General features: G+C 36.5%; 1 protein-coding gene across 1 annotated transcript in view; it reads left to right on the top strand.

Moving 5' to 3' along the window:
* Nucleotides 1-620: 620 nt before the first annotated feature.
* LOC132755363 (gem-associated protein 5-like) overlaps nt 621-14,478 on the top strand; it is a 30,087-nt gene continuing 16,229 nt past the window's right edge. Inside the window, exons 1-2 of the mRNA XM_060746235.1 lie at nt 621-811; nt 10,892-11,031. Coding sequence (XP_060602218.1) covers nt 721-811; nt 10,892-11,031 — 231 coding nt within the window. The 5' untranslated portion in view covers nt 621-720. The remainder of the gene's footprint in view (nt 812-10,891; nt 11,032-14,478) is intronic.

The raw sequence follows: 14,478 nt of genomic DNA, 5'->3' as shown, positions 1-14,478 counted from the left end.
TAGACTGCACTAACCTTGACCTTCATCCATAAATGACATTGTCATTTATTTATGAAAATTTATACAAACCTTTTAAAGTTTTTTTGTTTTTGTTTTTTTTTAACGATTTGTGTCAACTGTTTATTTGTTTGCTGTTTGAAAAAGTAAAGAAGTCAAGAGCATTGGCTTCCGCCAGGCATTGGCTCTTTTATTAATTAATGTACACATAAAATATCGTCTTTTCTGAAACCTAAAGTACTAGAGCATAGATATTTAGCATGAAACATCATCTAACAGATCTCTACCTTTTTTGTTCAGCTTTTGACCTTAATGTAAAAAAAAATGGCCCTGCTTGGAAGAAGAAAATTTAAGAATCTTCTCTAAAAGCCCTAGTGTTTAAGAGCTTAGATATTTGGGAAGAACTTTGTTAAAACTATTTTTCTCATGTCAAAAATGGGCTGTTTCCAGGGTCACGGGTTTACACTTATGTCCCTAGTATACAATCAGGTCTATTAAACATCATGGGACTGAAGAGTCCTAAGATTTGGTGTTGAGGATAGTCATAACAGCAGATTACACCTATCGATTTTGAGGTCAGTAGGTCAATGGTAATTCTGTCCTCTGGTGAGTGTTTTGGTACCAATGGCCCCCTTGTTTAACATTTTTTTGGAAAAAGTAGTCACTTCAAACAGGTAAATGTTTCAAATATAGAAGTAGTAGAAGCTTTTTATGTAGATTTGCATGCTATATTTTAGGGCACCTTTGATATCCACAACTTACCATAGAAGAACAGTGTATGTGGTAACTTGGGGTCCACCTTCAAAATCTACAGGTACTTACTTGTTTTACCCTTTGTTTTTATAGCTCACCTGAGCACAAAGTGATCATGATTAGCTTATGTGATCACAATTTGTCTGGCAGTGCATCAGTGTGTCTCCTCTGAAATCACTTGTTCAAATTTGATGAAATTTTTCTGGGATGTTTCTAGCATGAAGCTTTACTTGAATTGTTCGGGGGTGTCCATGGCCAAGTGGTTAAAGTCCTTGACTTCAAACCATTTGCCCCTCACCGCTGTGGGTTCGAATCCTGACAGGGACTTTGGATTTTTTCATGTGAGGAAGCTATGCAGCAAGCATACGGAACATCGGTGGCTCTACTCAGGTGCCCCTTTGTGGTCTTCCTCCACCAGTAAAGCTGGAACATCGCCATATGACCTAAACTGTGTGGGTGTGACGTAAAACCGAATCAAACTTAAATTGTTCAAATGGTTCTGCTCCATTGAACATCTATAATAATTCAAACAATATTAATGATAATAGCTTTATTTACAGACCGCAACACATTAAGACACATACAGATTGTAACACCTCATTAGTCCTCTACCGGTTTACCGGAGGAGACTTTAGGTTTACCTTCTGTTCGTCTGTCCGTCATTCCTTCCCTCTGTCCGAGCAAACATTTTAGGTTTAGGGGCTATGTAACGGTAAAGAGAAAAAAAGAGAACAATAGGTTCATTCCATGACCAAAGGGTTTATGGGCTTGTTGCCCTTAAGCAGACAATAGAAAAATACAAAGAAAATAGCCCCTAAATCCAAATTGTTGGAACATCAGTCCATCTGTCCGTCACACTTTCGTGTCCGGTCCATAACTTTGTCATTTATCAAAGGAATTTGAAATAACTTGGCACAAATGTTTGTTATAATAAGATGATGTGTCATGCGCAACAACCAGATCCCTACCTCCAGGGACAAGGTTGCACTTGCTCATTCAAGGTCAACCTTGTCTATTTGAGGGTATATGTCGTGTCCGGTCCATAACTTTCTTATCTTTGAAGGGATTTTGTAAATACTTTCTACAATTTTTGTTAATAATGAGACGATGTGTCATGCGCTACAACTGGTCACCTACCTCCAAGGTCAAGGTATATTTGTGTCCGGTGCATAACTTTTTCATAGATAAAAGGATTTTGAAAATACTTAGCACAAATAGTCATAAATAGTCACATTAATAAGACAATGAGTCATGCGTAACACCTACATCCCTACGTCCAAGTTCAAGGTCACACTTAGAGATCAAAGATTAACATAGCCTTTTATAGGCTATATTTTGTGTCCGTTCTATAACTTCTTCATAGATCAATGGATTTTGAAAGTACTTGGCACAAATGTTCACAATAATAAGATGATGATGTGTCATGTGCAACACCTGCACCCCTACCTCCAAGGTCAAGGTCACACCTAGAGGTCAAAGATTAACATAGCTTGTTATAGGGTATATTTTGTGTCCAGTCTATAACTTCTTCATAGATCAAGGGATTTTGTAAATATTTGGCACAAATGTTCACAATATTGAGACGTTGTGTCATGTGCAATAACCAGTTGCCTTAGCACTAAGGTCAAGGCATAAAATTTGAAATATTGATAACCACATAAATGTATTTTTATTCATAATTACTTTACATAGCGTCACCATGGCGCAAAAAGTACTGTAACTGACATTTTTAAAATTTTACAGGAAAAACAAAAAATGATTTGTTCATTTTGAGAAAACCCTTTTAATACCAGACATTGATGTGAAAATATCATTAATTAGTATTATAAAATTGGTTTTAAAGATGACAATTATTCATTTATGTATAAAAAGTACTTAGATATTCTTCTTCACTTACAAGACTTTTTGCACTGTGTTTTTAAACGCAAAAAGTGATGCAAGTGCACTTACCATAGTTTTTGCACTTACTTTTTAATTTTGAGCATTGAAGTTACTGCATTGCATTGAAATTTAATGATGTTTATCATAAATAATTTAACTGTAACTTTGGTTTAAAGTGTGTCATTGTTGATTATGAACCACACTAAATACATTAAACATATGACTGGAAGTTTAAAACTGAACATTTTGAAATTAATTTTAAACAATAAGTCCAAGGCAGTGTTAATTTTTTTACTTTCAAAGTAAATGTAAGCATTAATCACAACAAAATTACATGAAAACTGTAGACAGGGCTTGATTTAGTCTGTACTTGAGCGATAATGAAAAAGTGCAACATCCCTCAAGCCCCCTAGCACTGACATGAGCTGTACTCAATTTTCCACACATTAAGTGCTGGAACCAATGATTTCAAAGGACCAGAAACAACATATCAATACTGAAGTACGGGACAACTTATTAAACCATGTTTTTGACTGTTGTCATTTTCTAATGGTACAGTTTATTTATGTATTAGGTATTAAAAGGGGTATTCGGAGATCCATAATAACCTCTTTGTCTCAATAATAGCAAACCATCACAGGGATGTAGACTTTGATATTTTGGATAAAACCATTAGGAATCCTGAACTTTTCTGAACTTTTTTGTTGGATGTAGCTGAACATTTTTGTTGGATGTAGGAATTTGGATGAACCTGCTAAGAATACTAAACTTTTCTTCTCCAACATAACCCAGTGAGATCCTTAACATGACTTCATTGGAATCATGTTGAGAATCTTACAAGCCTTTCTACTTGGAACTTTATTCTGATGAGACAGTTAGGGTCAAATGTTGCACTTTTATATTATCTCTCATGAACAGACTCAATAAAACCGAGTCTTTAATTCATATATAATTTGGTTTTTATTGCTTCTCCTTTACAAAATGTTGATATATAGAATTCAATTTGTCTTATTTCCTGCCACCAAACTTTAAACCTTATACACCATATCACTATCATGGTTGCATAGATTTGATTCTGTAGGTATCATGGTAATTTCTGTGACATAATGTGTTTGAACCTATGTGTTATTTGTACAGTTGTTGAAAAATGTGATTTTCTGTTATTATATATCTTATTTTTTGATATGCCCCTTTCTATATGTATAAATGTATGGGAGATATAGATGCACCACATCAGATGTAACATACTAGCAGTTATGGTTTTGATCAATATATTATTATACCCCCGCACAACAAAGTTGTAAGGGGGGTATACTGGAATCAGCTTGTCCGTCCGTCCGGCTGTCCGTCCGTCCGGCCGTCCGTCCGTCCGGCCGTCGGTTTTTTCTTGTCCGCCCAATAACTTAAGATTCCTTTGACCCTTAGTCTTCATATTTGGCATGGAGGTTAGTCATGATTAGTAGATGACCCCTATTGATTTTGAGGTCACTAGGTCAAAGGTCAAGGTCACAGGGGCCTTGACTTCAAAAAGCTTGTCCGCCCAATAACTTAAGATTCCTTTGACCCTTAGTCTTCATATTTGGCATGGAGGTTAGTCATGATTAGTAGATGACCCCTATTGATTTTGAGGTCACTAGGTCAAAGGTCAAGGTCACAGGGGCCTTGACTTCAAAAAGCTTGTCCGCCCAATAACTTAAGATTCCTTTGACCCTTAGTCTTCATATTTGGCATGGAGGTTAGTCATGATTAGTAGATGACCCCTATTGATTTTGAGGTCACTAGGTCAAAGGTCAAGGTCACAGGGGCCTTGACTTCAAAAAGCTTGTCCGCCCAATAACTTAAGATTCCTTTGACCCTTAGTCTTCATATTTGGCATGGAGGTTAGTCATGATTAGTAGATGACCCCTATTGATTTTGAGGTCACTAGGTCAAAGGTCAAGGTCACAGGGGCCTTGACTTCAAAAAGCTTGTCCGCCCAATAACTTAAGATTCCTTTGACCCTTAGTCTTCATATTTGGCATGGAGGTTAGTCATGATTAGTAGATGACCCCTATTGATTTTGAGGTCACTAGGTCAAAGGTCAAGGTCACAGGGGCCCTTGACTTCAAAAAGCTTGTCCGCCCAATAACTTAAGATTCCTTTGACCCTTAGTCTTCATATTTGGCATGGAGGTTAGTCATGATTAGTAGATGACCCCTATTGATTTTGAGGTCACTAGGTCAAAGGTCAAGGTCACAGGGGCCTTGACTTCAAAAAGCTTGTCCGCCCAATAACTTAAGATTCCTTTGACCCTTAGTCTTCATATTTGGCATGGAGGTTTAGTCATGATTAGTAGATGACCCCTATTGATTTTGAGGTCACTAGGTCAAAGGTCAAGGTCACAGGGGCCTTTGACTTCAAAAAGCTTGTCCGCCCAATAACTTAAGATTCCTTTGACCCTTAGTCTTCATATTTGGCATGGAGGTTAGTCATGATTAGTAGATGACCCCTATTGATTTTGAGGTCACCAGGTCAAAGGTCAAGGTCACAGGGGCCTTGACTTCAAAAAGCTTGTCCGCCCAATAACTTAAGATTCCTTTGACCTACAGTCTTCATATTTGGCATGGAGGTTAGTCATGATTAGTAGATGACCCCTATGATTTTGAGGTCACCAGGTCAAAGGTCAAGGTCACAGGGACTTTGACTTCAAAAAGCTTTGTCTGCCCAATAACTTTTAGATTCCTTTGACCCACAGTCTTCATATTTGACATGGATGTTGATCATGATTAGTAGATGACCCCTTTTGATTTTGAGGTCACTGGATCAAAGGTCAAGGTCATAGGGGACTTTGACTTCAAAAAGTTTGTCCACCCATTAACTTAAGATTCCTTTGACCCACAGTCTTCATATTTGGTATGGATGTTGATCATGACTATAAGGTGACCCCTATTGATTTTGAAGGTCACTGGGTCAAAGGTCAAGGTCACAGGGACCTTGACAAAAAAAAGCTTTTTCTTCTCAATTGCTAAAGAATGTTCCTGTCCGCAATGTATTTATTTTGACATTTTCACATTTGAAGCATGTAGAATACATAACTTAGCAATGCACTGGCTTAGTAACCTCAGATTTGGCAGGGAGGTTGTCCTTGAGCTCTAAATGGCCACTGTTGATTCTGACAAAGTGGTATGCGGGGGTATTCATGCCATGATAGTGGCAGTTCTAGTTGAAAAACAGATTACATGCCTTTGTTTGCCATGTTTTTATAGAAAAGATAAACCCATAATTATTAGCAACAGTTTCGTTCTAAATGTAGCACTAAGCCTCCATACATGTGACAAATGAAATGAGTCAAAACTGGATTTTCAGCTGGATTTTGAGGCTCAAAACTGGATTTTTTTATCGACTTGATAGATAGATTGGTTCAAAGAATCTATATTACCCTCAAAATCATTAAATGATCATATTTTTATGATCTTTTTGTTGATCAATATTAATTTAGTTCACCAAAAAAAAAAAAATATCATAAAAAAAAAAAAAAAAAAAAAATCATAAAACAATAATTATATACATGTTGTCATATAGATTTTTTCTAGAACAGTCACATTTTCACATTTCATTATTTTCAGTTTGCATAATTATATATCTGTCTTTTAAGTCATACAATAATTGGCTAAAATTTAAAACACAAGCTATTAAAACTCAAGCTATTTGAAAACGTGCAATAACTATTCATAAACATAAGACTCTTTACAGTTAACGTAAGAAGAATAAGACTCAAAATAAATGCAAGAATTGTTCTGTTAAAGAATCAAATCCACATTTTTGCCTCAAGGATTGTGTTATTCCTAAACGAAACAAAACATTACCGACTTATTTAAAAATAGGTTAATTAGATATAGTTTTCCCACATCTTAAACATTTTTTGAATGATCCAGTTTAAATAATTCTGCCAGCCTTTATTAGTACGGCACTAATCAAAGAAAATCAAAGGCAGCGCTGATTTCATTCATGTCAATTAACAAGGTCGTTTTGATGACGTAGCATGTAATACCTACTGACATATTATATAAGATGTAAATTGTTGAGCACACGACATGACACTTGTTAAGCGAAACATGTGAGAACAAGTAGAGGTTTTGATGCTAAAGCATCAAGTCGCCGGATAGAAAAATGATTGTATTATCATAAATATAAAAAATATCAGTTTAATAAATTACAATGTAATTTACAGTCCAGCTTAAGTTGTGTCCCCTAATTAATCTTAACGCCATTACAGTAATGGCTACATTCATGATTTATAATTTTCTTTCGAAAGTTTTTCCTTTCTTTTTATAAATATAATTAGTATTATTTGTGAATATAATATATGTTTACATCATTGAATGGTTTTAGAAAAAGATAATATCGATATTCATTGAACAGTAAGTAAAAAAAAAATTGGCTTTATACATATATGTGGTGGGTGGGGTAATGCGGTAATTTCGCAATGAGCGTTCTAATGAGAGCCTCGTTAGAACGCCGTATTGAGACATTGGACCCCAACATGAGCGTTTTAATGAGGCTGAAGTGTAATGACAAAAAGTGATTTTCTCAAAAAATATCAGTTACATGTCTTTTTTGCTCCAAGGTGACGAATTAGGAGTTCATTATTAAATGAATTTATTGTTGCATTTGCAGATTAGCATGGATCAAAATTTTGGACTAAAAGTCCTGATCCATACCTCAATCTTTTGAAATAGCACAATTTTATGCTTCATATAATACTTCCCTAAGGCGGGGGACATTGGTAACTTTGTTACAAATTCTTGTATTTCATACTTTTTGTTGGAAGCTTATCTCAAAAAGTATTACAGATATCAACTTGAAATTTCATAGGTGGATAGATCTTATTGAGGACTGCAGCACACAAGAATGATAATGCTGCTTTGCATCATTTCTCAGTTATTGCCCTTGGTTATTTTTTGATGCCTATTTTTAGTCCAGACAGTAACTCATAAAGTATTTACTATATAAGTTATTCACTTGAAACTCAAAATATAACTTAGTCTCCATCTGTCCGTCCTTCCGTCCCACATTTTTGTCTTGAGCATATCTCAAAAAATATTTGTAGTATCAACTTGAAACTTCATAGATGGATAGATCATATTGAGGAAGAGTGCAGTGCACAAAAGTGATAACTCTACCCTGCATAATTTTTCAGTTATTGCCCTTTGTTATCTTTCAAACTTAATTTTTGTTCAGAGCATAACTCAAAAGCCTTTGAGATATCAACATGAAACTTCATAGGTGGATATATCTCACTCAGGAGGTGTGCAGTGCAAAAGAATGATAACTCTACCCTTGATAATTTTTGAGTTATTGCCCTTTGTTAGTTTTATACTTAATTTTTCACCTGAGCGGAGCATAACTCGAAAAGTCTTTGAGATGTCAGCATGAAGCTTCATAGGTGGATTTATCTTATTGAGAAAAATGCTGTGTGCAAGAATGATAACTCTACCCTTTATAATTTTAAGCTAGACTTTTTTTCTTCTTTTTTTTTGAAAAAAAAAATAGTGAAGGTATTGTTATAGTCCTGGTGGCGTTGCTGTTGCCGTTGCCATCCGCAAACTTGTACCTGGATCATAACTTTTTATGCCCCCTAAGGGTGGCATATTAAAATCAAACTGTCTGTCAGTCCGTCTGTTCGTCAGTCTGTCCTGCTTTATACATATAGACAGTGGTGGTCGTGTCCGCTCTGAAACTTTAGTATGCATGGAAGGATTTTAATTTTTCTTTCACATATGAAATAACCATAGATGTATGGTGTGTCACGAACAAGACTCGGGTTTCTACCACTAAGGTCAAGGTCACTGTGTGGGTTCAAACTTTACTATTTTTTATGTTGTAAAAATAGAAGGTGGTGGTTGTGTCCACTCTGAAACTTCAGTATGCATGGAAGGATTGTAATTTTTCTTTCATATATGAAATAACCATAGATGTATGGTGTGTCGCGAACAAGACTCAGGTTTCTACAACTAAGGTCAAGGTCGTTATGGAGGTTCAAACTTTGTCAATTTTGATGTTAATATACATACAGGCAGAGATGGTTGTGTCTGCTCTGAAAGTAATATGCATGAAAGGATTATATTTTTATGCCACCGCAGCATCTGCGATGCGGTGGCATATAGCGATTCACCTGTGTGTGTGTTTGTTTGTGTGTGTGTGTGTTATATAGATTATATAGTGAACTTAAAAAATCTTCTTGTGAAAAACCACTAGTCCAATTTCAACCAAACTTGGCAGGATTGATCCTTGGGTGAAGGGCTTCCAAAGTTGTTGAAAGAATTTCATTCCATGCAGAAATCTGGTTGCCATGGCAACCAAAAGGAATTATAAGAATAAATTTAAAAAATCTTCTTGTAAAGAACCAAAAGGCCTAGAGCTTAGATATTTTGCATAAGGCATTGTCTGGTAGACCTCTACCAAGATTGTTCAAATTATAGCCCTGGGGTCAAAATCGGCCCCGCCCCGGGGGTCATTGATTTTCACTATATGTACATATAGCAAAACCTTAAAATACCTTCTTGTAAAGACCCAAAAGGCCTAGAGCTTAGACATTTTGCATAAGGCATTGTCTGGTAGACCCTTACCATGATTGTTCAAATTATAGCCCTGGGGTCAAAATCGGCCCCGCCCCGGGGGTCATTGATTTTCACTATATGTACATATAGTAAAAACTTAAAATACCTTCTTGTAAAGACCCAAAAGGCCTAGAGCTTAGATATTTTGCATAAGGCATTGTCTGGTAGACCTCTACCAAGGTTATTCAAATTATAGCTCTAGGATCAGAATCGGCCCCGCCCCGGGGTCATTGGTTTTCCTTATATGTATATAGTAAATACTTAAACATGACTTGTAGTTAAAACTTTAAAAAAATTTCTTCTAGTAATTGACAAATGCTAGAGGTTAGATATTTTGCATGAAACATTATGAAATGAACTTCTAGCAAGATTGTTTAAATTATAGCCATGGGGTCAAAATTGCCTTTGCCCCGGGGGTCTATGATTTTCAATATCAACATATAGTAAAAAAATCAAAAAATCTTATTGTCTGAAGGTACAAGGATTAATGCGGTGGCATAGCATTTTTCTCAAATGCAATCTTGTTTTATTTCACATATGATATTATCATAAATGTTTGATGTGTTGCCCTTAAGACTACGCCTTAGTTCAGGGTCACTGCTGAGGTTTAAACTTTTTCAATATTTATGTTATATACATATAAATGGTGGTTGTTGTGTCCGCACTGTAACTTCCATATACATGAAAGTTTCAATTTTTATTTAAAAAAAATAAAGTCACCATTGATGGACAATGTGTTGTGAACAAGACCCAGGTTTCTTTGTCTCACTTAAAGGTCACTGCTGGGGTTCGAACTTTGTCAATTTTTACCACCACAATTAACATGTAATAGGTGGTTTATAACTAGAATCCTTCGGGGGCATTTTCACATTCTGTGACAGTTCTTGTTTAGTTCTTGGTGTATTGTTTTCATACTTGGTCACAACAACCCTTGGGACAAGACCTTTCAGTAGACAACACTAACCTTGACCTTCATTCATAAATGACCTTGACCTTCAAGGTCAAAAGTCCAAATTTTGATTATTCTTGCTATTTTTGTCTGTAACTTGGTTATTTTTGAATGGATTGTCTTCAAACTTGAACATAATAATCTTCAAGGATAGCCCTGAAAAATAACCAAACAGACCTTGACCTTCACTCATAAATGACCTTGACTTTGAAGGTCAAATTATTGAGCAGTGGCTCTTGTTGACTTATTGCCCTGTGTTATTTTTCATACTTTTTGTCCGGAGCTTATCTCAAAAAGAGGTATCAACTTGAAACTTCATAGGTGGATAGATCTCATTGAGGAGTGCAGAAAACAAGAATGATAACCTACCCTGCATTATTTCTCAGTTATTGCCCTTTGTTATTTTCATAATTCAAATCTGAAGTCACTTCAGCCATCAGTTTGCATTACCAAAAGACCTCTTAAAATTGAATTATTCTGCTCTACTATATATACATTCTTCCAATGAGCAAACACATTCGGCGGGGGATGGCCATGTTAACATGGCTCTTGTTTCTTATGGTACATATAAGGAGCAAATATTATCTATTTATGATTGTGGTCCAAACAGACTGATGTGAAATTGTTTACTTTATATGTACAAAATATACTTTTTTAGAAGGAATCATTGTTAATTAATGGTTACACCATGTAAATGATATTACTATTACAGCTGAGCTGAATGTATCTACATACGGCTACCATTTATACAGCTGTGGGGATGGTACTATTTTAGAACATTTACCCAAGAAACTGGAGAAGGAAGCAGTGTCTGTTGGCAAGCTGATTCACAGCTCAAATCCTACTTACAGGGTAAATTAAACATTTTCTTGTTATCTCCATGTAATGAATTTTGATTTGGCTATGGATCTTATAGCTTTGAAAATAAAGCTTTCCATTGTCAATTTTTATATGCCTTAACAAATGTTGGTGTATATTGTTATGTATCTGGTTATAGCATTTTTTTTTTCCGGTCTGTATCTTTTGAACTGGTGGAAGGAAATTAAAACTAGTTGTCAGACATGTTACCCCTAATGAGACAATGTGCTGAGTGAGTGTTTGCCCATCCTCAGGTCAAGGTTACACTTAGTCATTTTTGTATGAATTTCAAAATTTCTTAGCTTTAAACCATTTGAACAGACAGAAAGAAATCAAAACTTTTTTGATGAAATATTACTTATAATAGGACAATGTGAAGAACACAGGTTTGGGCTTCCTGAGATCAAAATTGGCCCTGACCCAGGGATAACTTGATTTATATAGGGAAACACATTTAGTTTCATTTTGTAAAATTACAATGCTTGAGTTTAGATATTTAGCATGTAGTATTGCCTTATTGACTTAAAAAGAAAAACTGATAGGAATCGTGGCCCTACCAATTGATTTATATAGACTTAGGAAAAACACACTTCAGACATTTTGTGTAAGACTTCAATGCCCAGAGCCTAGATATTTGGCATGTAACAAAACTTTGTTGACCACAACATAACTGATATTTATTATATTATGCCCCTTGTGTCATTGGTCCTGACCTAGGGTCACATAACATAGTTTTGTATAGGAAAACACATTTTAGTCTTAAACAACAATGCACAGAACTGATATATTTGACATGTAGCAGTAGCACTGCCTTGTTTGCCTCTACAAAACTTTTAAACATGCCTCTTTGGTCAATATTGTCCTATTCCCGGGTTCACATATTTTATATAGACTGCAATAGGAAAACTTGTTTGAGTCTTACCACGTGAAATTTGATATTTGGCATGAAGCCTCCCCTAATATAGTAGTATACCCCTAATGCATTACCTCCACTTTGAAGAGTATTTAAAAAGGCTAAAATAACTGTCAACTGCATTGAAACTGAAGGGCTTGGGTTCAAACCCCGAGAAGGGCTACTTTTTTTGTGCCCCCACTATAGGCGGGGCATTTAGATTTACCCTTGTCCGTCCGTCCGTTCCCTTTTTGTGTCGCATGTAGCTCAAAAAGTAATTGACATAGAGTCTTAAAACCTTACAGGAATGTTGATCAGCATGTGAAGTTGTGCACCTGGGTATTTTCATGTGGATATATTTAGTAATTTTAGAGTTATTATGCCCCCACTTCGAAGAAGAGGGGGTATATTGCTTTGCACTTGTCGGTCTGTCGGTCCGTAGACCAAATGGTTTCCGAGTGATAACTAAAGAACCCTTAGGCCTAGGAACTTCAAACTTGGTATGGTGATTGGTCATGACCAGTAGATGACCCCTATTGATTTTGAGGTCAAGGGGTCAAAGGTCAAGGTCACATTGACCTTGTATGTTAAAACGTTTTCCGATCAATAACTAAAGAACGCTTAGGTCTAGGAACTTCAAACTTGATATGGTGATTGGTCATGACCAGCAGATGACCCCTATTGATTTTGGGGTCAAGGGGTCAAAGGTCAAGGTCACATTGACCTTGTAGGTAAAAACGGTTTCCAATTAATAACTAAAGAACCCTTAGGCCTAGGAACTTCAAACTTGGTATGGTGATTGGTCATGACCAGCAGATGACCCCTATTGATTTTGGGGTCAAGGGGTCAAAGGTAGAGGTCACATTGACCTTTGAGGTAAAAACTGTTTCCGATCAATAACTAAAGAACCCTTAGGTCTAGGAACTTCAAACTTGGCATGGTGATTGGTCATGACTAGTAGATGACCCCTATTGATTTTGGGGTCAAGGGGTCAAAGGTCAAGATCACATTCACCTTGTATGTTAAAACGGTTTCCAATCAATAAATAAAGAACGCTTAGGCCCTTGGTATCAAGATTAGTCATGACCAGCACATGACCCCTATTGATTTTGGGATCAAGGGGTCAAAGGTCAAGGTCACATTGACCTTTTAGGTAAAAACCGTTTCCGATCAATAACTAAAGAACCCTTAGGCCTAGGAACTTCAAACTTGGTATGGTGATTGGTCATGACCAGCAGATGACCCCTATTGATTTTGGGGTCAAGGGGTCAAAGGTCAAGGTCACATTGACCTTTTAGGTAAAAACCGTTTCCGATCAATAACTTAAGAACCCTTAGGCCTAGGTACTTCAAACTGTCTTGGTATGATGATTGGTCATGACCATCACATGACCCCTATTGATTTTTGGGTCAAGGGGTCAAAGGTCAAGGTCACATTGACCTTGTAGGTGAAAATAGTTTCCGATCAATAAATAAAGAACACTTAGTCCTAGGTACTTCAAACTTGGTATGATGATTAGTCATGACCAGCAGATGACCCCTATTGATTTTGGGGTCAAGGAGTCAAAGGTCAAGCTCACATTGACCTTGTAGGTAAAAACGGTTTCCGATCAATAACTAAAGAAAGCTTAGTCCTAGGAACTTCAAACTTGGTATGATGATTGGTCATGACCAGCAGATGACCCCTATTGATTTAAGGGTCAAGGGGTCAAAGGTCAAGGTCACATTGATCTTTAGGTAAAAAAAACCGTTTCCGATCAATAACTAAAGAACCCTTAGGCCTAGGCACTTCAAACTTAGTAAGATGATTGGTCGTGACCAGCAGATGACCCCTATTGATATTGGGGTCAAGGGGGAAGGTCAAGGTCACATTGACCTTGTAGGTTTAAACTGTTTCTGATCAATAAGTAAAGAACGCTAAGGCCTAGGAATTTCAAACTTGGTATGATGATTGGTCATGACCAGCAGATGACCCCTATTGATTTTGGGGTCAAAGGTCAAGGTCACATGACCTTGTAGGTTAAAACGGTTTCTGATCAATAACTAAAGAACCCTTAGTCCTAGGAACTTCAAACTTGGCATGATGATTTGTCATGACCAGCAGATGACCCCTATTGATTTTGGGGTCAAGGGGTCAATGTCATAGTGACCTTGTACTTAATGACCGTTTCTGACCAATAACTCAACAACTCAAGTTGCCTTGGTTGATATTTTTATGTGCTTTTGGTATACACATTTGAAGGTCTTATGTAATATAACAACTTGGCTGTCATTAATGAGGCCTATGTGATTCATAAAATTTATGTATATATTATTATGCCCCCACTTCAAAGAAGAGGGCGTATATTGCTTTGCAATTGTCGGTCCGTTGGTCCGTAGACCAAATGGTTTCCGATCAATAACTAAAGAACACTTAGGCCTAGGAACTTCAAACTTGGTATGGTGATTTGTCATGACCAGCAGATGACCCCTATTGATTTTGGGGTCAAGGGGTCAAAGGTCAAGGTCACATTGACCTTGAAAGTAAAAATGGTTTCCGATCAATAACTA

The sequence above is a fragment of the Ruditapes philippinarum genome, unplaced genomic scaffold, assembly GCF_026571515.1.
Source record: "Ruditapes philippinarum isolate M1 unplaced genomic scaffold, ASM2657151v2 ctg183_1_1_1_1, whole genome shotgun sequence".
In the NCBI taxonomy this organism is placed as follows: domain Eukaryota; kingdom Metazoa; phylum Mollusca; class Bivalvia; order Venerida; family Veneridae; genus Ruditapes; species Ruditapes philippinarum.
This window is presented reverse-complemented; position numbering and strand designations above follow the sequence as displayed.